This window comes from Sciurus vulgaris (assembly GCF_902686455.1).
Source record: "Sciurus vulgaris genome assembly, chromosome: 4".
In the NCBI taxonomy this organism is placed as follows: Eukaryota; Metazoa; Chordata; class Mammalia; order Rodentia; family Sciuridae; genus Sciurus; species Sciurus vulgaris.
In genome coordinates, this window is record NC_136464.1 from 181,976,158 (window position 1) to 182,002,887 (window position 26,730).

General features: G+C 37.3%; 1 protein-coding gene across 2 annotated transcripts; it reads right to left on the reverse strand.

Annotated features, from left to right (window-relative positions):
* ARGLU1 (arginine and glutamate rich 1) lies at positions 1 to 24,178 on the reverse strand. 2 transcript variants are annotated; one of them, XM_079137890.1, is made up of 4 exons: positions 23,605 to 24,174; positions 16,166 to 16,391; positions 13,801 to 13,884; positions 1 to 873 (listed from the first exon to the last, which is right to left on the reverse strand). In XM_079137890.1, exons 1-4 carry the CDS (start codon positions 23,949 to 23,951, stop codon positions 709 to 711), a joined length of 822 nt encoding a protein of 273 aa, XP_078994016.1. In that variant the 5' UTR covers positions 23,952 to 24,174; the 3' UTR covers positions 1 to 708. The 2 variants fall into 2 exon arrangements, 1 of the variants encoding a protein (XP_078994016.1); XR_013763485.1 differs by having other exon boundaries at positions 807 to 873; positions 13,801 to 14,368; positions 23,605 to 24,178.
* Positions 24,179 to 26,730: the final 2,552 nt, after the last annotated feature.

The following is a 26,730-nucleotide window of genomic DNA, read 5'->3' on the forward strand; positions in this document are numbered from 1 at the left end:
TGAATTTAAGACTTTACTTTATTCAGCAAAATCATTTATTTACACAATGGGGAATGCTGGTTTGATTTTGTCAATGAAATAAAAACAAATTGAACAGAGACAATACTGAACTGTATATATATATATTTTTTTTGTATCAGAGTTGACCAACTATTTCCTTACCTGTATCAGGAACATCAAGAGCAACAGTATCACAAGGATACTGGTTTAACAATATACCACACAGGTCCAGTAATACCCTGGGGATTTTCCAATGCAATTACCAACTTTTTCTTTTTTTATAAAGACATAAAAAAACAAAAAGTCAGCAAAACCAGCATTATGATGTAATAAACAGAGTATAACCCTGAAGTCAGTGGGTCAGTAAAAACCTTATCAGACCATCTAGTTACAAAGTGATCTGCTCTTCTTCAGACCACAATACAGAATCCAAACACGTGAAAAAAATATCACTTTTTAGAAGACAGCAATGATCTGATAAGGATTTGACTTAATGGAAGTTAAGGGAGAAAAATAAAAATAAAAGGGATTGCAGAGCATAGCCCCTATTAGAACAAGCTAACTTTCCAGATTTTCCAAATTAAAAAAACAAAAACAAAAAAAAAAAAAACCAAAAAAAACAAAAAACAAAAAACAAAACCACTTCAACATGAAGCTACCATACAAAGTTTTTCCATTTTTCTTTGTAAAAAGTTCAGAGTTTGCAATTTAATCCTGGGTTTTTAATGAGAAGGACAGTTTTGGCCTGGACTTTCCCTTGCCCAGGATAATTTTTTGTTCTTCTTTTTGTTGACGTTGTCGTTCTTGTTCTAGTTTCATCCTTTCCTCATGAATCTTTCTTTGTTCTTCAACAATTCTCAACTGTTCTTCAGCCTGTAAATTAAAAGGAAAAATCAGAACTATGATTTCCATGCTTTTTATTAATATCCTGCCCATCAGGTGACAACTTCAACATCCAAGAGCATGTTTCTCAAAGCATACCTAATGTCACACAATAAGTAATGAAAAAGTGAAGAAATAGAACTCTTTTATTATTCCTTCATTTTCTGTATTTCACTTTTTATGAACAACAAACTAGGAAAGAACACATTCTGAAAATGCAATTTCTATAAATCATCTTTAGTACAGATTTTTTTTACCTATTTTCTATCAATTATAAACCAAGGCAGATTTATTTTTTAAAATGTTACCTACTGATTACTATATTCATAATTAGAAAGGTATACAATAAATGATATGAAAAATTCCCATTGGGGCTGCATGGTATTGTTAATATGCAACCAAGAAATACTACAGACACAATTTCCTGGAGAAAAAAAAAAAAAAAAGAAAAATCAGGAAACATTTTGACCATGTGGACTAAAAATGCTATCTAATTTCAAATGGACACTGATTAAAGTAACTTTTATAGCACCTTCAACTCCTTCAATCTCAAGCAAGCAACTTCCTGCATTCTTCTACAGGTTTCCTCTCTTTACCAAGAAAATTCAGGCCACTGTCATGAACTTTATTATTAAGTCTTTTCTTCCTGTCTTCCACACCCAATTCCTCAATTCTCAACCAAGCATAATGTTATTCCTCTTCCCCTAAGACATTAGGCAATGATTAGGATATTGTAGATGTCACAAATGGGGAAGGCTACTGGCATGTGGAGGGTAGATCATGAACAATGCTAGATATTCTGTAATGCAGAGGAAAGGTCCCCCACAAAGAATTTCTCAACACCAAGTGTTAACAGTGCCACCGTGACAGCCCGTTTCTAACTCCTGAATTTTCAATCTGTTATCAACACATTGTCCTTTTTTCACTGATCTTGATCTTTTTAAAACATTCACTGCATCCTTTACACTCCCTCCAATTTTCACTTCAGCCATTTTAAGTCTTTGCTTCTACTTCCATTATTCTATTGAAACTATTTTTAAGATGGTCAATAACAATATATCCAGTGACCTTCTTCTTTATTTTGAATAAATTCTTCAGTTAAGTATTTTGAAAATATTCCCTCCTATATATTCTCTAATACAAAACATCAGGTTCTCCACCAGATCCCTCCTTTTTTCTCCACTCACTGTTTTTTTTTTTTTTTTTTTTTTTTTTAAGTAAAACACAATGTGACTAGACTGAAGGACTGCTGGCAGAGAAGATGGAAAAATAATAGCTCTGGTATGCAAAAATGCTAAAATTTTATCTTGTAGGTAGCAACACAAAAGGAAAAGAAACACCTAAATATGTAAGACAAAAAGGTATAAGACAATGCAGGGAAGACTGAAAGGCAGAAGACAGACGGTGGTGCAAATCTACTATAGTTAGGTTAGGTCAGAGAGAAGCAAAGATCAGGTTGAAATGAGCAGAGCCCTGGTAACTGGGCCAGGTGGAAAATCCAAGACAGCTCTGACATACTGTTTTCTGATTGTTTTGCTAAGCTACAATTACAGAGGGCTGATGGACATCTACCTGGGAGATCCAATGGTTCCTTAAAAATTCAACATGCTCAAAGATTTAAACTCTTCTATCCTAAACGCTGCCCTAATTCTGCAGATTGATTTTGCCGCCTCCTTCTCTGACAACAACTGATCATTAAGTCTACTAATGTTTCTTCTATATTCTCTCTGGTCTAGAATTCATTCTCATATCTGTTGCCACCAAACCAGTTCAGGGTCACACATTTCTTGCACACCTAAAATGATATGCCATTTTCGGTGTGTCCTTTAATCTATCCTACAGATAATGCTTGTCTTTCTTTATGATTTCTCACTTGCCCTCAAATTTCCAATTATTTCCCACCATCTACAGAATATAGCTTGTTTCTAAATCACCATATTTCTATAAGGCTTTAAACTTACATTAAAATTCTACCTGTACATTAGAATCCATTTCAAATCACTAATCTTCCTTAGATTTTCCATAATTACAACAAAAAAATATGTTTCTGTTCTTTAGCCAATTCATATGGCAATTCCTTTATTCAGTCTTAATAAATCATCACAAAGTTAGGGTAAAAGCTTAAATGTGTACCACTGAATAAAAGTTTGCTGCAGGTGTTTAGGAAACTACTGCCAATATAAACACCCAAGCTCATTTTTTCCTAAAGATTTAACACTGCCCTAGAAAAGCATATTAGAACCCTGGGGAGGGAGAGGGTAAAAAGACAAAAAGGTGGAAAGAACATCACAACCTCAACCCCTGAGAGAAACAGAATTAGAACTATAGAGATACCATCTTTTACCCTATACAATGAGAAATTCAAAAGCACAAAAGCATGTGCTACCTTAATAAAGTGCACTTTGATCCCTATCAAAATAGTACGTTTTGTAATACTTTTACCCAATGATTTAATCTTCTGGAATTTATAAGTATGCTTGTACACATGCAAAACTAATAGTTTGGTAAGGTTACATACTGCAACATAGTTCATAAAAGGAAAAGAGTGGCAAAAAATCCAAAAGATGACCAATTAAGCACTGACTAAATAAATTATACAACAACAAAACAGAACATGTACTTAAAAAATATAAACTTAAAAAAGGTCTTCATGTTCTAAAACAGAAGTTTCTAAAATATGCTATTATATATAGGATAAAAGCAAAATGCCCAATAGCATGCATACAATATACACTACTTTCATGCAATAAGGGAATAAAAGAATAAAAATAAAATAAAAATAGAATAAAATAAAAATATTATAAAAATAAAGAATATAGAAATTATATATTTATCTCTAAAATAATAGAGAATAAAAATATCATATATTTATCTCTGCCTGAACATGCATTTTAAGAATTCTAGAAAAATAAAACCATAATTGAATATGGAGACAGGGAAAGGAGAAAGGTACAGGGACTTTATATTTTTCAAAAAAAAAAAAAAAAAAATGGGGGGGGGCATGTGAACCACGTGATAAAACGCAAAAATTAAAACAAAAATTATAAAGTAAAGCAATTTCTAGACAAATTATACTGTACTTAAATTACCTTATACCACAAAGAATCAAGCCTCATTTTCATTTAGGTCTACAAACATAAGATATAAGTAGGATTGTATATAAAGAAGAGCTATAATTTATCTGGGACCCTATGTCTCAATAGAAGAATTCCCAGTGCACCGAATACAGCACCAATTAGAAGTACTTAGGAACACGATAATTAAAAAATAAATCAAGCAGGCAAAAATCTTTGTATTTCGTTCTATTACAGCTTTCCACTCTTCAACAGAGTCTTCAAACACAAAGCAAAAGACATCTCTTACACTAATACAGTGGTTCTCCAATATATAAGAATTTTTTTCTGGCTGGTGGCATGCCTGTAATCCCAGTGGCTCAGGAGGATCTCAAGTTCAAAGTCAGCCTCAGCAACTTAGTGAGACCGCATCTCAAAATAACAAAATAAAAAAGGGCCAGGGATATGGTTTAAGTGGTTAAGTGCCCCTGAATTTGATTCCCCAGAATCCCCCAAAAAAGTGTTTTTTTCTGTCCACCCATTGCTAAGTCTAGTACCCCTGCATCTTACTTGCAAGGTATTTTTCTAAACCCTAGCCACCCCCTAATTAACTTCTTCCATCCTGATTGACTCTACCTAGCAGAAAATATTCATTGTTCTTCTATCTTCTTCTTTTGTTTCACATTTATACAGAAGAAAGGAGTGTCTGCATGGGGTTAGTCTACATGGGGGTAGGAACAATACAAAGCTTACTCACAAGGATACAGTGGTGGACATCTTGGAGGTCAAGGATAAAATTAAGGCTTACAACACCAGAGCCATTACATCAGGACAAGTCTTCCTGGCCATTACACCCAGGACTCTGTGACCCACCCCAAGAGCAATGGGTGAGAAGGAGAATACAGAAGCAAAAGGTACCATTACAGGTGAGGGCCTACTTACCCTCCCAGTATCCTGGGATAAGGATAAGGCTATCTTTACTCAGAAAGTATAATGGTATCATAAAAAATTACTTTCAGCCTTCACTTATGCTGCCTGTAAATTTACTCAAGGTGTTGCCGAAGCAACAGTCCCTTTATTAAGTAAGGATATTAAAAACCACTCACTACTTGATATATGCATACACATGAAATCTTATAAAATGTAAAAAAACCCAAAGATAGAGATATTTGTTATCAGGAGTAATTACAGAAATGATGCAAAAAGAAAAAAGAAAAAAAAAAAAAAAAATGAAAACCAGTACAATTGGGAACCATGCCACTACTAACAAATACGAACTTCTGGCATTTTAAACCTTCCAGAACACAAATCCTGATACACTCTGCCATTTGTAAATTCAATTACTTGACTTGTCATCTCCTCTATAAATTAATGTATATTTCACTTTAAATAACCAATGAATTAAAAAAAAAGATTTAAAAAGAAATTAGATGTGATTAGTTCTGACCCTCATGAAACTACATTAATAAAATTCTTGAAAACTTATTCACTTACAAGGTTAAAAAAAATCATAGAAGGGTGATACAATATCCCCTCCATTCTTATAGCAATTTAGTAATGCTGCTAGATATCTCCTTACAGTATACAATATTCCCAATCTATCCTTACATGATATCATTAGCTCCCACACAAAGAGAATTCATACCACCACATCCTCCCTTCTCAATCTATTTTAATTCTTGTTACCTTTCTAACCTTAAACCACTTTTAGAACATCAACATTGGATATTTCCTGAGATGCCATATTAACTAAAGTGAAGACAACTTTTTGAAAGGTAAAAGACTGATAATTGAGCTAGGTATGAAATACCAGGGACAAAAAAATCACTGCTTAGACCTCCGAAGACAATGCTCTATGATACCATCAACAGAAACACTGTATGTCTTATCAGAATGTCTTTTATCCTTCATGTTCCAAAGTTTCAAACAAAAGCTATACTTTCTAGACATGGCTCTTTGAATCGTGTGTACCTCTTCTCTTTGGAGTTAGATTTTTGTCTTGGTCATTTGTTCTATTTTACATGCTTAAGTTTTCCTTAAATGCCTGCTAATCCCTGGAATTAGTTCTTAGGAATGATTGTATCAGGAAAGTCTTCCATGGTACTGGCACTTTCTTATCCCTCTTACTCTGTGTACATACACCCCAGCGCTTGCCTAGCTTATCAATTCTCTCTTTACAGTTCCTAAGAACTGCTACTTTATGGACACACAAGACTCCGCTTTCTCACTAGCTTACAATGGCTTCTTGTTTCTAGTCTTGTCTTTCAAGCCATCCTACACAATATCTAATTATATTTTAAACTGCTGTCCCCAGATACATTAAGATTACTTATTTATTTATTTCCTTTTTTGTGGGGGGGGTACTAGGGATTGAACACAGTGATGCTTAACCACTGAGCCATATCCCTGAGTCCTTTTTTATATTTTATTTTGAGACAGGGTCTCACTAAGTTGCTTAAGTCCTCAACAAACTGCTAAGGCTGCCTCAGCCTCCCAAATGCTGGGATTACAAGCATGGGCCACTGCGTCCAGCTACATTAAGATCTTAAACCAGCATTTTTAAATTTTAATAATCAAGGAACAAGCCTATTACCCTGACTGAAATCCTTCATTTCAAACTAAATTAAAATATTTGACACATTTGGTGCCATGTTTTTCCATCTTTTAAAATGTGTATATATGCTCTCCTCCATACTGTGCCATTTCAATTTACACATGTTCATTCTACCATAAAATGCCCTGTTCTCCTTCAAACGGTGTTAATCTCATGTGGCTGCTATATTAAAAAAAAAAAAAAAAAAATCATCACAAACTGGATGGTTTGCAACAGAAATGTACTGTGGAGAGGGTAGGTCCAGAATCAGTATCCCCAAAGCAAAAATCAACCTGCTGGCAGAGACACTTTTCCTCCAAAGGCTCTAGTGGAGACTCTGCCCCTGCCCCTTCCAGCTTCTGAAGACCAGGACACATCACTCTAATCTTCAAGATCAGTATCCTCAAATCTCTTTGTTCATCTTCCCATCAACCTTCCCTATGTGTGCAGACTCTTGGGAGTCAACAGCCTTCTTTTATTATATCTTTTCTGACCTTCTCAGTTCAGAGTTGGTGGTGTTTCTATAATAACATTTTCAGAAACCTTGTGGGTTCTTAGTTCATTTGTGGCTACTATAACACAATACCACAGACTGGGTACATTATAAAGAAATGGAATTGATATCTTGCAGTTCTAGAAGCCAGGGAAGCCAATATCCAGCATCTGATGAAGGCCTTCTTGCTTCGTCACAACACAGTAAAGGCTATCATGTGATGAGGGAGCATTCCCAAAAGAGGGGAAAGAGCAAGAGATCAAACCTTCAATTAAGTCTTATAAAATCAGCATTAATCCATTCCAGGAGTCCTCGTGACATTAACATCTCTTGAAGTTCCCATCTCCCAATATAATGGCAATTAAATCTCAAAATGCATTTTGGAGATGTTCAAACCACAGCAGTCTTCAACAAAGATCATACATGGACGTGAGGAACCTACACAGGTCTTTCCTGGTAATCTCATCCATTCCTAACTTTTACTGAGATGGCAGAGGAACCAAATAAGTCACATGCATGGTCTCTTTAGCAACAGCAAAAATTTGTCTAGTCAAACCTATGGCTTTCTTTCCAGAGCAAATTCTACCAGTAAACATCTTTTATAATCTAACAGATTGAGATTTTCCCCAAACGTCAAGTGTTGAATTCTTTCAAACTTAGTTCATTCTTTTTATCTCCTCTTGCTATTTTACTATGAACAAGAAGAAGCCAGGCTACACTTTAAACACTTACTTAGAATTCTCCTTATACATTCTGCCTTCTGTAAAACTGCAAGATATAATCAGCTAGGTTTTCTATCACAAAAAGGACTCTTTTCCTTCAGTTTCCAATAACATGTTCCTGACCAGCTTTTAGCCAGAGCACCTTTAAAGTCCATGGTTCTAAAGCCAACAGTCATTTTAAAGCAATGTATCCACTTTCCATCACATGCCTCAAAATCCGTTCAGCTTCTACTCAATTCCAAAACCACATGCACATTTTTAGCTCCAAACAAGAGAAACATATGCTAGAGGACAAAGTATGGAACTTGTATCACTAGTTTGAAATCAAAGAGACAGCAGGGCCACAACCACTTTGTAGGCTCAAGCCCCTTGACGGCTCTTCCAGCTTCTGGTGACTCCCAGGACTCCTTGGTTTCTAACCACATCACATCAATCTTCAAATCTCTCTCTGCTTTGTTTTTACTTCAGCTTCTGCTGTTTTGTATGGTAAAAACACCCCTTCTCTTTTAAAAAGGACACATGTGATGGCATTTCAGGTTCACCAAACAATTCAGGATAGGATACTCTATCACATCTGCAAAGTTTCCTTTATACACTTTTCTTGGCCAAACAAGGTAACATTTCAGATTTCAGGAATTAGAAACAGTGTCTTCTTTGAAGAGGGCCTTTTTCAGCCTACTACACAAACACAATAAAAGTTTTTAACTCACATTTTTTTCTAAGAACTCTCTACAGAGTTCTCTCAATTGTAAAGTGAACTCTGGTTTACTTTCAAACACCTCTCAAATAGGTGTTCAAAGTGATGTAACAAGGAAGCAGTGAGCCGAAAACTAAACATTAAAGACACCTATAAATCAAGAACTTTTAATTTTCACATATTTTAAAACTGCAAAGAATGCCCATCTAGTCAAAATTAACCTGTCCTTCCTCTAATCAGCATGTTATTTATAATTTTACTAAACCTGCCAGTCTGAGACTTAATTTAGGTGTGTACATGTAGATTAATTAACCGGGTCCCGCTCATTCCTATTTTACCACCACCTCCACCAGGGGAACAGGCTGAGGGTTGTTTTTCCTACCAACACTGTCTCCCCCAAGAACACTGTTCCACAGCAACATGTAACACCTTTTAAAAAGTCTGCTGCTTCTCTTTCGAAGTAAGAAAGTTTGATACACATTTCTGAATATCTGGGTTTTTTTCCAGGCATACAATAATAATGAAAACTGCAGAGATTTCAAAAAATTTTAAATTTTAGTGCTACTTAAAAAAATCTCCTTCTTGTATTAACAATAACTCTTCCAATATTTGAAGACATCTGTGTGTTGCCAAAGTCAAATCAAGTCACATTTAGATGAATTATTTGATTTTACAAATCAAGTATGTGTGTCAGTTAAAACATTTTTGTTTTATGGAAAGACAAAGTATTTTGAGAGAGAATTTGGAAGTGAAGTGAGTAAAAACTACCCATGACTAGAGCACTTAATACTGACTTTCATACATGAGTGGCTAATCTTCACACATTACTGTCATCACTGGACTTAACTTTTTGTCATAAGGATCTACTGAAAAGCTGGTCAAAAGTGTGGCTCAAGTTAACCTTTCTAATTTTGTGTGCTCATAGAAGAGATAGATTACTTGTAAAACATGAAGAAACTGATAAAGCTAAAATGAGAACTACTCATTAAAGATAACTATTCTTAGCACTCTAGCATATATATTTGTCTTAAAATATACAAAATACTTTTTTTTGAAATAATAGGGCATTATAGATGTAAGTTTTCTATTTGTTTATTTCCTATTTCCCCTGTATTATCAGAATAATTCACTGATTATATTTCTCTAATAACCTGGACCATGTTTTACTATTTTAAATAATCTGGGAAGAAATTTATTTTTGTGTAACATTATTTATTTTATAAATTATAATTTATTTTATGTGTCAATTTATTTTTATGATCCATTTTCACATTCTTAGAAGAATTAAGGTATTTGATATTTACTGATTTACAGTTATGTAGTTTTGGAAATTGTTATTTCCCTTTAAATTCCCAGGATAATCATATAGAGGGCACTCCTTACACTACATCCTTACCAACACAGGATACTGCCACAGCTTTTCCAAAAGCTTTTCCAATTTGAGATTTGCTATTAAAGAAAAACAAAAAGAGAGGGGCATTCCTTGGCTTCCCTATTTTCAGAAATTTTTGTAACTACTTTTTATTGTATTTATATAATCTTTATTTGTCAATTATTGTGACTTTAATTAGGAAGTTGGTCTCCTTTACCCATTTCTATCACTGCTATTATGCTTTCACTCATGTTTTAAAAAATCTCCTTCCCTCCAAGAGTATTTTCTTATCTATCTTTAATCTGCTTTCAAAATCTTACTTAACACTGCTTAACATACATACCTCAGTATGATTTACTTCTACTTACATCACTGTTACTCCTTTTCCCACATCCCAAGATTCCATTTCACCAGCTCTTATTGTTGTTCTATTATTTCTGCTCAAAAGGCCTTTGCCCTGCTTCATTTCCTCTCACTGCCTCCTGCTTCAGATTTAATCCACCCAAACCCAGCAAAGGGGTACCTCTTCTAGAAAGGTTTCTCAGGCTTCCCACCATGACAACAGATCAATTATCTCACATCACTGACACCACTTCCCAAACATTTCCATATTATTTAGTTAACTTTTCTTGGAGTTGGTCTTGTTTCCACATTAAATATATTACTTAAAAGAAACTAATGCCTTGCCTACTTTTTAACCAAAATGCTTCTCAAAACATATTTTAGTGAACAGTTCCTGAGTCTACAATTCCTCTCTCCCTGCATTTTCTAGAAGCCAGGATGCTTCCTATCTTCTTGCTTTACACAGTGCATAGAACAATGAACAGCCCACACTTTTTGTATACTCATGAAGCAAGCACAAATTTTAGTTTGATCAGATAAACTGCCACTGCTGATATACCCAGGAAAGTTCTAATCTGCAACATGCTATTACATCTCCTTCCTTTCACAAATACCAGGTTATTTCAATGGAATCCTCTATGTATTTTACACTATATTTCCTAAAAATCATATATAAAGATTAAAGCACAGTGCTAAAAACTCAGTTTTCCTCAGGGAGAGAAAAGTCTAATAAAAATGAAAGAAGCCTCAATGTGTTGCATGCCATCATCTACACGGCAATAATTTTATACAAAGGACATTCTACTTTCCCTGCCAACATGACTACCAATAGAATCAAATAAAAAACTGTGGCAACATCAAGTTTCCTATGCTTCTAACTTGCCACAACAAGCAAATGTGTTAAGTATGTCTAAATTCTTACCAACTTGTCTAAAATTCAAATCTCTTTCCCCTATGGTATCTTTTCACAGCATTTTACTGACAAAATGTCATCAGAACAATATTGCTCCCTACAGTTAACCAGCTCAAACCTAAATTTATGCACCCTAGAACCTTATTAGCATTAAGTGGTCCACAGTCCAACAACAGTCTGAAAACCAATCAATCCACAAGTAGAAACCAAGACTAAGTGTATTAGAGGCCAATTTGATCTCATCTTTCTAATAATTCATCTCGCTGTATTTTTCAAAAGTAGATGTCTTAGACAAAATGGAATTGAAAACACAAAACTATTATCTATTATTATCACTTGAAAAGTACTCCTCTTGAAAGTACTTACCACTTGAAAAGTACAGTTCCAATCTGTTCCTAGTAATAATACACAAAAGGTGGTATTTTTTTGGTTCATGTGAGTAAACAAGGAAAGCTGCTAAAGGGACAAAAGACACCCATGATCAGGAGGGACCAAAACCTTGGCAAGTCATACCCTAGGTAAGGAATTTCCACGCTGTCCACAAACCAAACCTACCACAGCTATCCCATCTCTTCAGCATAACCTATGAGGAATTCTAGTTTCAATTGCTTGGTAACTGTGCTTTAATTTTCTAAAGATCAATCATATTTTTATTCTCTTCGGGAATGTCCACACCTCCCTAAGCAGACCGTAGTTACCCTTTAAAGTTGACTGTTTAAAACTCAAGCTCTCCTAGGCTCCACTCTGCCCGCTTGTAATCCGAGTTACTTGGGAGGCCAAAGCAGGATGACTGTGATTTCAAAACCAGCCTCAGCAACTTAGGAAGGCCTTAAGAAACTCAAAATTTGAAGAAATAAAAAGGGATAGGATGTGTCTTAAGTGGTCCTGAGTTCAATTCCTGGTACCAAAACCAAACCAAACCAAAACAAAACTCACACTCCCTCTGACTTCCTCTTATGTACAGATTTTAAAAAAGCATTATCACATATTTATTTGTAAGGATAAATTTTATAATGATTCATACATCGCACATTTGTATCTTTTTCTTTTACCTAAGCAGATTTTAAGGTATTTTACTGAGAAAGCAGGATTAAGGCCTTTCAATACAGATTTCATTTTGGTCTTCAAAATAAACAAGACAGTGATAACTGTCAAGATCTTCTGTAACAAGCTATGTCACCTAGCTTATTTCCAGTATTGTCTTTATCCAGGATACACTTTATAAGTCATGCTTTAGAATCAACTGTACCATGTTAACTTTTCGGACTCTTGTGAATTATAGGATAATGCATTAAAGTCCTCCTTCACTGTACTCTAAATAGGCTCCATTGTTAGACTCTCTTGAGATCTTTTACTGTGCACTTGTCAACACAGTCACAGATTTTTTTTTTTTTTTTTTTTTTAAATAAACATAAGCAGGTAGCAGTGGTGCATGCCTGTTAATTCCAGCTACTCGCGAGAAAAGCAAGTTTGAGGCCAACCTGGGCAACTTAGCAAGACCTATCTCATAATTAAAAGTCAAATAAAAAAAAGTCTGGAGATGTAAATCAGTGGTTGAGTGGCCCTGGGCTCATAATGCACACACACAAAAAGAAGGAACAGACTTCACAGACTAGCCATGCCTTTCCACCTCCAGTCAACAGTATTACTCAGCAATAAACATCTTTCTTTGGCCATATTATTCTCAACACATTTCTAACTAGACAAACTTCTATATTTCTCCCCACAACCAAGAGTTCCTCCTGGATTGTGTCTTTACTCCTGAGCATTAAGTACCACTAATCACCTCCCACCACCAACTTAGGTAAATTTCCTTTCGTCTCTTATTTATATTCTTTGAATATACACACCACCTTCACGGGATAAAAGTCTTTCCTCATAGTACCTATCTCCCTTTGTGTTTTGGAATACTCATATCCATAATCCTTGAATTCTAGCTTTCTTCTTCCTCAGACTGAGGCTATTTCAAAAAATATTCACTCTTAAAGGAAAACAGAAGTGATATAGTTTCTTTTAAAATAATTGCTCTGAGTTTTTATATTGGTTTACTTATTAAAATTTTAAAATTGTAGTTTACCACCTTTATATCTCTCATTATCATAATTACTTAAATCTCTATATTTGTGGTTAGCACATTATAAACTAGGAATAGGAAAAAGAATTTTATTACCCTGGTATACTTGCTTAAATATATATTCTTCCTGGTGACTGATAACCAGGTAAGTAGCCCAAAGCAAAATGCTAAGTATCAGTTGCTTTAGAAAACTCCAAGATTTTTTTAAAATATTTTTTTAGTTGTAGATGGACATAATACCTTTGTTTTATTTATTTTTATGTGGTGCTGAGAGGATTGAACTCAGTTCCTCACATATGCTAGGCAAACAGCTCTGCCACTGAGCTACAACCTCAACCCCAAATAACTCCCAAGATTTTATTGTTAGTTTTTTGAGGCAGAGAAGAAATGTAAATGAGCTTAGGGTAGGAAAAAACTGAGGAGAGGTAAAAGTAGAACTTCCCCAGGAAAACTGTTATAAACCACTTAAAAATTTGGAATTCTTTCCAGACTAAAAATTTAATCAACTATTCACACACACCTGCCTTAAATTCAAATCATTAGAGTAGCTCTGAGAATCCCCCCCAAATAAGTCAAATTAAAAAGCACAAAATCATCCCACAAAACTTATTAAAAGAAAAGGCAAATGAAAATACTTCTCAGGTATGCTTTATACTTACCAGTTTGGCTTGTGCTTCTGCAATTTTTCGGTTATTCTCTTCTAGTATTCGCTCTAGCTCCTCACGTTTTGCACGTTCTTCCTCCTAAAGGGGAGGACATGTTAAGATATTAGAAAAATAAAATGTTTATTTTTATTGATAAATATTTACTAAACTTTCTCTGAACTTTTTTGATCTGACTTATAGGGTAGCTTTATAGCTACCTTCTGTCTGACAAATGATAAACTGTGCAGCCACTAAAATTGGTTTCTAGCTCTAAATTTAAATCATCCCTCCCAGTCCAAACAGCAACCGACTAAACCCTCCCTAATGATAGTTTCCTGGCAATTATTACTAATATTTTAATATCACACAAATCAACAAGGACAACTACAAAACTGGATAGTATTTACCAAATTAAAAAATAATATATAAAATATAAATAAAGTGAATATTTGTCTCACCAATTATGTATACCTACGTATTCTTTACCTATACTCCTTTAATCAGCATTAAAAGTTGAATATTTACTGTCTTGTCCAGTGTCCTGCAGAGTGTGCTCCTCGGCTGCCATACGCGCCAGCTTCCTCTTTAAAATGATTTGTACTGTTAGCTTGGCAATACCTGCATCAGCAGCTCAACCATTTATAAAGAAACAACATACAAGGAAGGCTGAGCTGAGGAATGCAGATGTTTATGGTAAGAAGGAACAAAAAAATGTAATTCATCATTCCTAAGGCAAACAATTAATAAGAAAAATACATTTACTGTTAGTGAAAAATACAAATGGTAATCCATACTTCATGGAACTAAGGGCTTCTTCCATGGGGAAAATGGACTTAACATTCAGATGTTGACAATTTCTAAAGGCAGCTTATATTGTCATCTACAGTCTGAACTGAAATTCAGGAATCCAGGGGATGCATGGTTAGGAAATAAAATTCTGCAATTTATTTTTGCTTGGAGAATTTAATGAAATTTTATAATGCAAACTATATGAAGACTGCTTGATGGTTTGGGCAGTGTTCAGATCACAGCATACATAGTCAAATGATTTTAATATTTGGAAAGACTGTCAGAGGGTTGTGTCCGTGTAAAAAAAAATTGTTAATATGAAACAAAAAGCAAATGAAGAGAAAAAAATCTTTACTATGATTAATAACTCGCTACAAGATAGCACAATTACTCCAAAAATACTTCATTATTAAAAGCACTGGTAAAAATGCAAATTTCACACATTCGATTTTATAATCTGTGAAATCCACTATAAATATAGACACATATATCTAAAGACAGGACAAGAGAAAATCCATGTTATAAGCTAAGCTTACTGGAAAGCAAAGAGATTTAATACTACATCAACTTGTCCAAGATGAGAAATGACAATGAACCATATATTTCAAGTCAAATATTTCAGTTCAAGAAAATACAACTACAAGATTTCCTATGTCACACCAATGGGTTTCATGTTTATTACACAAACTATTTGATGGGTGACACTCAATGCTGTGAACTAATTTGCCCTGAGTGTCCCAGTGACTTTCACCAAGTTTTAGGATCCTGGAGTAATCAGTGCAAACAAGCCATAAAGCTTCAGTAGCAAATTACTGTCTCACAGAAAGACATTTTCAACTTCTGCTCCAGCTGCTGATAAAACAAATCATGTGTTTAGCTTGACTCCAGACAAGGACAACCTGTTCCTTCATAACTCTCTAGAGAAAAAAAGGAGTTGTTAGTAGATACTAAAAAAGTGGATGAATATTCTGGACATTTTTCCTAAAAAGATTCCTTGAAACACATTAGGAAAATGGAGGGCCTTATGATCAGAATGCTAGAATTAGTCCATTGTGCTGAAGCAGGATTTGGGGGAGGGGGAGGGATAAAAGAAGGGAAAAAGAAGAGTGAGAAAACCTATTTATCAAAAGCAGGTGCTGTCACTCAATGTTAGGCCCTGCTCTTTTTAATCTGACTGAAGGCAAAAAGCCTCTCACAGTCTAGGTAATAAGAGTGATAAACAGAAAAGAATATACAACCACAGGTGGCTTTTTAACCTTTTCCCTTTACCACTTCCTGTCTCCCCCCACCCACCCAAAAAAGAATGTAAGTCCTGCAGCCATGGCAAAAGTTTCAAACACTTCTCAAATATATAAGCCAGTTCCATTAAATCAAAAAGTATCCTTGAATAAGTTTTATGAAAGTAACTTTTAAGTATCAGTCAGCACTTCTGAATAGGCTAAAAAATTAACTTTCGCAGCAATGTAAGTTTAGATGAGAAAGGAATTAGATAGTCTGTATTCCATCTCTTTCTGAACTGAGCAGGAGGCACAACCGGACACTGAAAGTTTTGCCATGGACTGTCTCTACTTTCCAAACGACCGAGCGTTACCTCTCTAGCTTTTTGTGCTGCAAGCTCAGCTTGTCTCTGTCGCTCGAGTTCTTCGAGCAACTGCTTTTCCATGATGCGCTTGGCTTCCTCCACCCTTCGGAGTACTTCTCGCTCAATTTCATCCTTCCTTTTCTCCAATTCTTCCTCTACCCTTTTTGCCACCAGTTCTTCCACTCTTCGTGCTGTTTCTTCCTCGATGAGTTTTTCTTCTATTTCCTGCTGCCGACTAGCAAACAAAATGGAAAACAATTACTTTGATGATATTTTTAAAACAACACTAATTTCGAGTCTTATTAAATCAGCTTTATTTTACATAATAATTTTACAATTCATTTCAAGTCACATGAGGAAACAATAGATACTAAGGTGTTAAGTAAAATAAATTCAAATATAAAATTTTTGATTTCCCTCTTGTCACTTGTCACATGTATCTAGTATAAACTGAAGATTAATATTAAGAAAAACATAAAAGTTCATAAAAATTTGACAGACTGAGAATATATTACAATTAATTCTAGCTTTTTAATGTGGCTACTGGAACATTATAAATTGCCTATTTTGCTCACATCTTACTGAGTAGCACAATGAAGTAATATTTGTGCTGAATTATAATGAATTCAGAGGCTCTTACGAGTGTATCTACATACTAAGAAGACAATTTATTAATGCTTCGAATTTCCCACAATCCACCCAAATTAAATAAAATGTGCAACTTTTATCTTTTGATGATTCATTTGACATACCCATGTATAAAACAGTCAGTCATTCAATTCATAAGTTTAGTAAAGATTCTAGTTTCAACCTGACCTTTAAACACCTCAATCCACTTCAACTCAATTCTATTCTTGGGAATAATTCAATTCCCACCCAAGGGGTTTTTATTCTCTACTCCTGTCACTTATTTAGTGACACCACACTAATATCAAAGTGTCGTCAACATTCTGCTTCACTTCAGTTTACACATTTTTCTTCTCCACCAAAAAGACAGGAGGTACTACAGAAAGTTTCTTTGATTCTTGCAGCACCCATACTGTGGACTCTATTATTTACTTACTCGTAAATATCTTCTAAATTAAAAAAAAAAAAAAAAAAAAAAAAAAAAAGGATATGAAAGCCTAGGACTTACTATGTTCCTCTCCTTTTCCTTCTTAACTTCCAAGAAAATACAGGATTGGAATAATTACAATAATTCTTTTATCTACAGCAGCATATACTCTCTGCAGTGCTACCAAGGAATTGCCAAGAATATCTAAAAGAATTAGTGATTTCAATTCAATGGAAGTTAATGCTGACTCTATTTCATCCAAAGGGAAGGAAAGAAATAACGATGAAAAAGTAAGGCTAACAACTGCAGAATCTGGGTAACAGGTATATAAGGATAACAATATTCTACTTTTGCATATGCAAACTTTTCATATTAGTTTTATAAATGTACACACATACACACTTGCTAATTGATTCTTATGTAATTATTGCATGTAGAAGCTAAAAAAGAAACTTGGTATTTAAAATTTCAATACAATGCAACTCTTAATTATCAATATTAAATAGAACTCAGTACTGACTACTCAAAAGGATATGGTAAAACAATTTCATTTAAACTTTCCATATGAAGTAGAAAGGCAGGAAAATAGTATAAGGCTTTAAATTAGCTCAACAGTAGAAAAGTCCACAATTTAGGAATATGGTAAAATTAGAAAAGACCTGATACATGGTCAGGGTTTTTCTCAGGCATTGAAGCCATCCCTGAGGACTAGCACTCCCTAAGGACTAGCACAATGGCTAACCAGGCCACATTTCCATACATTTGGTTATTAAGAACAAAATGAGTCAAAAAATATTCAGGTTATTACTCACAGTAAAAATTAAATCAGCAAAGGTCAGCTCCCTGTGTCTGTATTGCCACTTGATCACACCAAACCAGAGAGGCCACAGGACAGGCAGTACAGAAGGTGAGTTGCTCTATTACTAAGTCAAGTCTAACTACTGCTCAATGGTTTTACAGCCCAAAGGGAGGGCAAATGGGAAGTCCCAAGCTCAAATGAAACAGTGGAGGGTGTGAAACATCCTCCTGAAGTTTCTCACAAGGCTGCTTATCTCCCTTTGTTCCTGAAGGAACTGCTGGGCACCCCACCATGAATGCAGTAAGCCTTGCCAATGTGTCTCTAAGTGAAGACCAGTAAGGTCTGGGCACCACAGCAGAACTGTTCCCCTTGAAGTATTTATTACAAGAATACAACTTTAGTTGGTATTCTTGGTAAGATTAAATACACTATTTTGGAATTCAGAAAAAAAATTTAATTTTTTGAACCAGTATTGAAAAAGTTAAAGTTCAGTATCACTTCATCCCCTTCCCGTACACACTTAATCCAGGAAACTTAACAGGCACACACACAACTGAATTAGGTATAAATTCATCTTCACTGATGGCAAATTTATCATTATAAACAATGATAAAACCACTGCTGAGCTAACTCCCTGAGGCACTGGAACTTTCTTGAAGTTCAAAACAGTAGTCATGGTGTCTTTAAACTATATCTAATATCCAGTCCATAAAACATGTGCTATATGAGTTGTCACCCTCATATTATTTTCTCTGATCTATTCCTCATTCTCTGCTCAATCCATTTCCTTGCCAAAAATCTATGCTAATGAAAGGTTAAATCAAAATCTTCAAGTTTTTCAGTGGAAATGGTATTATTACCAGTACCCTACTTTTTCCAAGCTCTCTGGTATTTTAAATACACTAGTCATAATCAACTTTAAAATGGTAATTACTAAAACAAAACAGCAAGGGTACAACAGTTCAGATTTGTCAAATGAGAGTACAACTTGGAATGGAGCATAGGACACTATTACTTTCATTGGTCTTTAAATTGTGTGCACTCAATCCCAGGCGCTTATTTCTAGGAACTGATTAAAAATTACTAGCCAACAGCATTTAAGTATTCAGTACTTAGTAAGTCCAAATCACTGTTCTAAAAGTTCAATATAGCATGTCATCACTTAAATCTCACATATGTTCCTACGATATTTGTATTAGCTGAAGCTTATGTTTCTGAACTCAAGCTTAATGTGTGTTGCTGAGCTGTGAATATGAACTTTAGTAGACATCAAAGCTAAGGAACTTAAGCACTTTACTATCCTACAATGTCTCTCTAGGACAAATGTGAAAAGCAAAGATATGCATGAGGTAACTACCAAAAGGGCTAACCCCAAACACAAACACCAGCTATGTCTTTTTGCTCTCCTGTTGTCTCAAAGCACCACCCTCTAAGAATACTCAGTTTCGCATATTAAATTTGCTAATAGAAGCTCTACTTTGCTTTCACAATGAGCTCTTCAAGTACTCTTCTAAAGATCCTAGTTCAACCTTAGAATATTCAAGCCTAGGCAGCACATTAGACCATTAACTTTTCCTGATTTTGTCAGAAGTCATTTTCAACTATTTATTTTAGCAGTTAATGCAACACATGTACAGCATTGCAAAAAAAAAAAAAAAAAAAAAAAAAAAGAGGAAGAAAATGGTAATACTGGTCTACTAGAGGACTAGGAGCCATTCAGTGAATGACTGGGAGACACAGACATGATAACCTTCTGAATTTAATTTTGATCATGTAAACTAGCTATTCAAAGTAAAAAAATAACTTAAAGGTCTACCTTTCACTGCACTGAGATTATAACTCACAAGATCACTTCTTAAACTCAGCAGGTTCTGACAGTATGGAAGCTGTATTAAATAACACTAAGACCCATTCATTACAAGCCAAGCACTATCTAGGTAGTTTAAATACACTTACAATCTTCTTAAGACAGGTATCTCCATTTCACAGACAAACAAGCTCAGAGGTTATTTACTTAAGGCCTTAAAATTTTAAGAGGCACAGCAATCTCATCTCCATTGGCACCACAGAGTTCCTAATTGGTTAAACTCAACAAATGGATCTTTATTGTTTCCATCTAATCTGAGACTTATGAAAATACTAGACACTATGCATCTTTTAGTATCTGCTCTGCTTCCTACCTGGGCCTTTCATTCAGTTCCTTGACCAACTACTTTTCTCTCCTTATACTCTGCCTTGGTAATTTCATAAACTCTCATGACTTCACTGATACAAATTAAGTCCCCTTTCCTTAGGCTTCAGTCCCTCATTATGGATTTAAGTAAGTTCAGAATACCTAAAACTATGGCCCAAAGTGGAGTGCCAAGTCAAAACTCCCTAATCTTCCCTCTTCCTTAGCCACTGTTCAGCAAGTTTCTGACATTTTAACCATTAGCAGACATGCAGCATTTGGTAGATGAACTGCAACAGACACGCTACAAACAAAAACCAACAATTACTTTTCTTTCCCTTAGGTCCTAGATCCAATTTTATATGCCCTAAATGTTTCTTAAATTGGTCCTTCCATTCTAGTAACTGTCCTTACTATTCTTGCCTCAGTTTACTGTATGCTCCTCCCTCATAACTTGTTTTCACCCTATACAACAATTCACAATCTGTTTTCTTTTTTGGGGGGTGGACATGCCATTTACCTCAAAACCTTTCCTGTTTTTAGGATGAAACCAAAATTTTTAATATGGCATACACGAACTCTTCCCTAATTTCCAGTCTTGTTTACCTTTTCAGTCACTATATCACTACAGTACTTACAGAATTTCATATGGTAGCCAAGAATATCTGGTCACTCTACCCTCAGACTATTGCCTTTCATGCTCCTTATGGCAGAGATGGGGAAGGCTGCTTTCTCCTTCAATCCACATATATTCTATACTTAGCATCAGAGTTTTTATTCCTATACCCTCCATTCATTCTTTGAGAAAACTAAGGTATTTATCCACCCAGGATACGTCCCTTATACAGTGGTATCATTACCACTGTATTACTATTTATTACCTGTCCTTGAGTCAGATCAAGATCTTAGAAGAGACCAATTCCCTTTACATTAATATTACCTAGCACAGTGACTGGTATTTATTAAAGGCTCAGTAAATACTAGCTGAATGAACTAACAAACAAGGATTTGTATACAACCACTTGCTCCCGTTTCCAGAGCTCTAACACTTAAGTGTTTTCTTTGCATTATTTCCAATGCATTAGACCATATTAAGTAAGGTTCATACAGCACACAGGAATTTAGTGTTCAAGTGGCTACTGGCCACGTCCCTTCCCCTCCTAATCATGAATGGCAGTTTCTCTCTCGCAACCTAGAACCATATACCTGCTCTATTTCCTATCATGTCATCCCTAGATCTCTTTTCTGCTATCCACATATAGCTTTCTAAATGCTTCTAATTATTCTATGCATATCAAATTTCCTTTCACTTTTCTTATAAGTCTTAGCTTCCTAGTCCTAGTAAAGGGCAAGTAGTTACTGTTTGGAGGCCTCCTTCATTTTCACATGGATCAAATTTCCTTTCACTTTTCTTATAAGTCTTAGCTTCCTAGTCCTAGTAAAGGGCAAGTAGTTACTGTTTGGAGGCTTCCTTCATTTTCACATGGAAAAATTATCAGTGATGTCTTAGGTAATTTCTCCTATGTCCTACTGAGTTATTTGAGAGCTTTATCTTTATAGCTAAGGGTCTTTTTTTCAGACCCCAAACCTCAATTCTATATAATCAAGGTTTACTGTGAAACAATTCTAACTGAACTTGGTTTTCATATGTATCACTGACATTTCCAAAATTAGAAAAAGAGCTGCATATGCTTTAAAGGAATGCTGACAGCAAAATAGCTAAATTTCCTCTCTAATATTTATGCTAGAGCTCCATACCTATTAATAACTTTGCATTTAGAAATGAGGTATGCTAGAAAGTCTACATAATACATACCTGACTGCAGAAAACTGTAAAACCCCCAGACAATAAAGTACACATAAAATCCTTTCAGGAAGACCATAATTTACTAATATTCCTGCCTCATGAGTACTGATTAAATAGGGAGTTAGCACCTCTGTTTAACTCTACTTCCCTACTGTGGCTTTTGGGAATTCAGAGCATCAAAGTACCACAATCTTAAAAGTAAAAAACAATGATACTGTATATTTTTGTTTGAAAACAGAGGTCTTCCTATGTTGCTTGTAACCAGAGATTCTCGTGCCCCAGGCTCCCTAGAAGCTGGGATTACAGGCATACATAGTAGTCCTACACAACACTACATTTTAAAATCAGACATTCATTTAGTGTGGGTTATCCACATCTACACATAATCCAAAAATACCTGAGGTGACTCTTTTTCAGATTCACAGGATTCTACCCAAACAGAATTTCAAATAAGAACCCTTAGTGTAACTGATTTTCCTTACATAAAAATTCTGTACCTGAGCAAGGCATAAATAAAAACAAATATTAAAGCTTTTCCTAAACAAGTATACTACCTTGGAAAAACAGAACTACATATACTTACTAGAGTATTATAATGAAAAAGTAAAAAAAAGGAATAGATCGTACATAGAATGATGGTTACACAGGTGAAATCAAGTGTCAAAGTCGTCAAACAGTACACTTAAAGTATGTGATTTGTTTTTTACTTGTTTAAAAAAAAAACAAGGCCCTGGGTTCAATCCCCAGCACCGCAAAAAAAAAAAAAAAAAAAAAAAAAAAAGGTAGCAGCAGCAGAGAGGGATATAAAGCAACCGCCACACCTTTAAACACACTAAGTCAAAAATGTGGTCTATTTTGGTGGACCACCTAACGTGTCTTTAAGTCCTGTCCTCAACTTAAGCTTCAATTTAAAAAAATGCTTTTGGCGAACTGCAATTTATATCCTGCGGGTTAATTCCTTTCTCTGCCCTTCGAAAGCGGACTGCACAGGCTCGCCATTCACACCTTCAGGCGAACCCAGCCCCCGCCTCACCGCCGAGGCAGCCCGCAGACCTCTTTCCGAACTCCACCCCTACTTCCGGGACTCTCCGCCTCGCGCGCCAAAATCGCCTTCTCCCCTCTAAGCCCTTCCTGCTGCAGCCACCGCGTGGGCCTTCCCACTTCAGGCTTTCAAACGCCGCGAGTGCCCACCGCGCCACTGCCCTCCGGCGGGGCTTGTGTCCTGCCCGCATTTCTCCTAGCCCCGCGCCCCCACCTGCCAGCACGCATCCCGCATCCCCACTCTCCCCATCTACCCATCCCGCATCCCCACTCTCCCCATCTACCCATCCCGCATCCCCACTCTCCCCATCTACCCATCCCGCATCCCCACTCTCCCCATCTACCCATCCCGCATCCCCACTCTCCCTGTCTGTCCAAACAGCACCCCCACTCTCCCCATGTACCCACCCTGCACCCCCATTCTCCCGCGCCTATCCAGCCCTCATCCTCCACTGTCCCCGTCTACCCACCCCGCATCCCTCACCCTCCCCGTCCACCCACCCGCACCCCTCCCCCCGTCCACCCACCCGCACCCCCACCCTCCCCGTCTCCCCGCCCCTCCCCCCGCGGCACTCACATCTTTCGCTGCCGCTCGAACTCCGCTTTCTTCTCCTCCTCCTCCCGCTTCTGCTTCTCGTCCAGGCTGCTGCGCTTGCTCACCGTGCGCCCGAAGATGTCGATGCGGTCGGGCGGGGACGAGGCGCGCTCCCGGTCCCGCTCGCGCCGGGACACGGCCGTGTTGGTGGAGCGCGAGCGGGACCGCGACTCCCGCCGCCGGTTGCGTTTACTTTCCCGGGACTTGGAACGCTTGCGCACGCGCTCCTTGTCCCGCGACCGCGACCGGGACCGGCTGCGCTTCTTGTTGTGCTTGCTGCTCTTGGTGTGCTTGGAGCGGGACGAGCTCCGGCTCCGGGACCGGCCCATCCTTCCGGGCGCCGCTCTGACTAACCGCTGGCCTCGGGCCCCGCACGCGCCCGGCTCCCCTCGCCTCCGCCTTCGGACGCGGGCTGGCCGTCCTGTGGAGGCCGGAGGAACGACGGCTGTCGCCCGCTGACTTTCTGCCTCTCCTCGAGGTCTGCAGCCGCCACGAAGGCCGCCTCCGACCAGAAGGCCGCAACGCAAGGAGTCTCTAAGATGGCAGCTGCGGCTGCACCGGCCGCCCTTCCCACAATGCCCTGCGCGGAACGTGCCGAAGCGTGAGCCCCGCCGCTTGACGATTGCGGCCGAGGGCGGTCGGGCGCTTCCGAGCGCGCTCGGCCCTTTTCGTCACTCCTGGCGGAAGCCTGCGAACTCGAGGCCGGAGCCTGCCGCCTTTGCGTCAGTATGCTTTCGTTTTCTAGTAAAATGCCACGCAAGGTAGAATGAATCAATCACGTTATGATACGATTCAAGCTATGCCTTGGCAGGAATTGATGGATTGAATTATTTTCTAGGAGCTGGATTTGTCAGACACCCCTAAATTGCACCGAGTGACCTTTGGCACATCACTCTATTCTTGGAGCTTAGTTTGCTTATTTGCAAAATGCACATTGCCCCACTTTCTGACGTGGTGCTGAAGCTTACAGGGGATAAATCGTGCATTAGGTTTTGATTAGTGTATGCTGATGCGTGATAGAAGAATGTGCATTCTAAATGCTTTTTTAAACTAGTGCTTAATAGTTATATTTCTGAATTAAGTACTGCTGTTATCCCTATTTTGTAGATGGGGACCCTGAGGTTCAGAAAGATTAAAAAATTCCTAAGGTCACACAGTTAGTAGATGGCAGAACAGTGACGTGTACCTAGGTAAGTGGTGCAAACTCTTTGCACATAACAACCCCACTGGGCCCTAGTCAAGGAAAGCCATGTTATTATGTGGCATAACACACTGTCACTGTCAAGCCACCCCACCCTTATCTCCACCAAAAGAGATAACATCATTATTTGTACATCTTTGAGTTAATGTTACAACTTAGTTCAATAAAAGACTTCACTCAACATGGGTAAGCAGAACAAAAATCAAAACTCTACTTTGAGCAACCCATAGCCTATTAGAAATGAAATAATAAGATTTTCTACACAATGGAAACAAAATCTATAAAATAATTAGGAATAAGCTTTACCAAGTTATAAAATCTTTGGGATGAACCTTGGCTGAAAAGACAGAATAAGGCTGAACAAATGGAAAACGCAAGCTGTTTTCTCAAGTGAGTACTCAGTATCAAAAACTTGCCAATTCTTCCTAAGTCAAATTAGAAAATTGCTGCAGTTTTCGTGAGAGTCCCAAATTCTCTTGGGAATACACATGTTAGAACTAACTAAATAATTTTAAGTTTTGTATGAAGGATTACATAACAGAATTTTCAAGAAAACATGAAAAAGAAGAGTAATGTCTTAGTTGATTCCCACTGTTATGGTTTTGAACTTACGTGTCCCCCAGAAGCTCATGTGCAGAAGGCTTAGACCTCCAATGCCCCTGTGTTCAGAGGTGGGGGCTTGGGGTCAGGAGTCAGTCAGGAGAGCTGTGAACTCACCAGTGAGTTAACCCACTTACCGAGTCATAACTTAATTGACTCTTGGGAGGTGATGGAAACTAGGAGGGCGTCATTGGAGGAAGGCGGTCACTGGGGCTATGCCCTGGCAGGGTGTGTTTGTCCCTGACCCCTTCCTTTCACTCTCCCTTTGCTCTCCAGCCACCATGAGGTGAGCAGCTTTCTATTCCATTGGCTCCCCTCGGTTATGTTCTACCTCACCCACAGGTCCAGAAACAACCGAGGTAAGTGCCCATGGACGGAAACCCTTGAAACTGTGAGCCAAAGTAAACCTTTGCTCGTTTTAAGTTATTTCTGCCAGATATTTTAGTCACAGTAATGCAAAGCTGACTAACAGACTGCTATAACAATGGAGGAGAAAACCAAGTAACTTATAAGCAACACGAATTTATTTCTCACAGTCCCAGGGTCTGGGAAATGCAAGTCAGCAGCAGATACTCCTGTGTTAAGAGCCCTCTGTCTGCTTCCAGGGTGGTGGCTTGTTGATGCAACCTAAGCAGAAGACACAGCGGAAGGACTAGCCTGCTCCTTTCAATGCCTTTTATGAGAGCACCTGTTTGGTTGGTAAGGGCAGAGCACTCGTAGCTGAACCACTTCTCAAAAGCTTCCACTGCTCATGGTATTGAGTATTGGGTTTCAACAGGTGAATTGTGAAGGAACATGTATATTCAAATCCACAGTGGTATCCTAATAAAAGCGCCCAAAGGAGCCTGTTTACCCAGTCTACCATGAAAATCAATCAAGAAGCCTCCACCAGTGAGACAGAGGCTGGGAAGCCTACTCAAGTTGCTGTGAGCAGATTATCCATTTCATTTAGGCTGCACGTACCCTGGGGTTGACTTTATGAGAATTTATGGAGCTTTTAAAGGAGGATGATATTTACTCCACTCAGGCTGTGTCTTTTGCTGCCCAGTGGGGAAAATCTGAGAAAAAATATACATCAAAGCCTCCCCCCCAACACCAAACTACTAGGAATCATCTAGTAGAATTCCTAGAGAATTCATTAAAGGACTGAGTGGCACACATGTTTCAGATCTACATTTTATAGTAGAATTGTCAAAGTTCTGGCATTTCACACTCCCTGAACTGAACCTTGTTTCATTATTTATTTACTTGTTTATTAAATATCTCTTGCCAGCAGATCTGAATTCCAGGCATCTTGACTGGTTTGT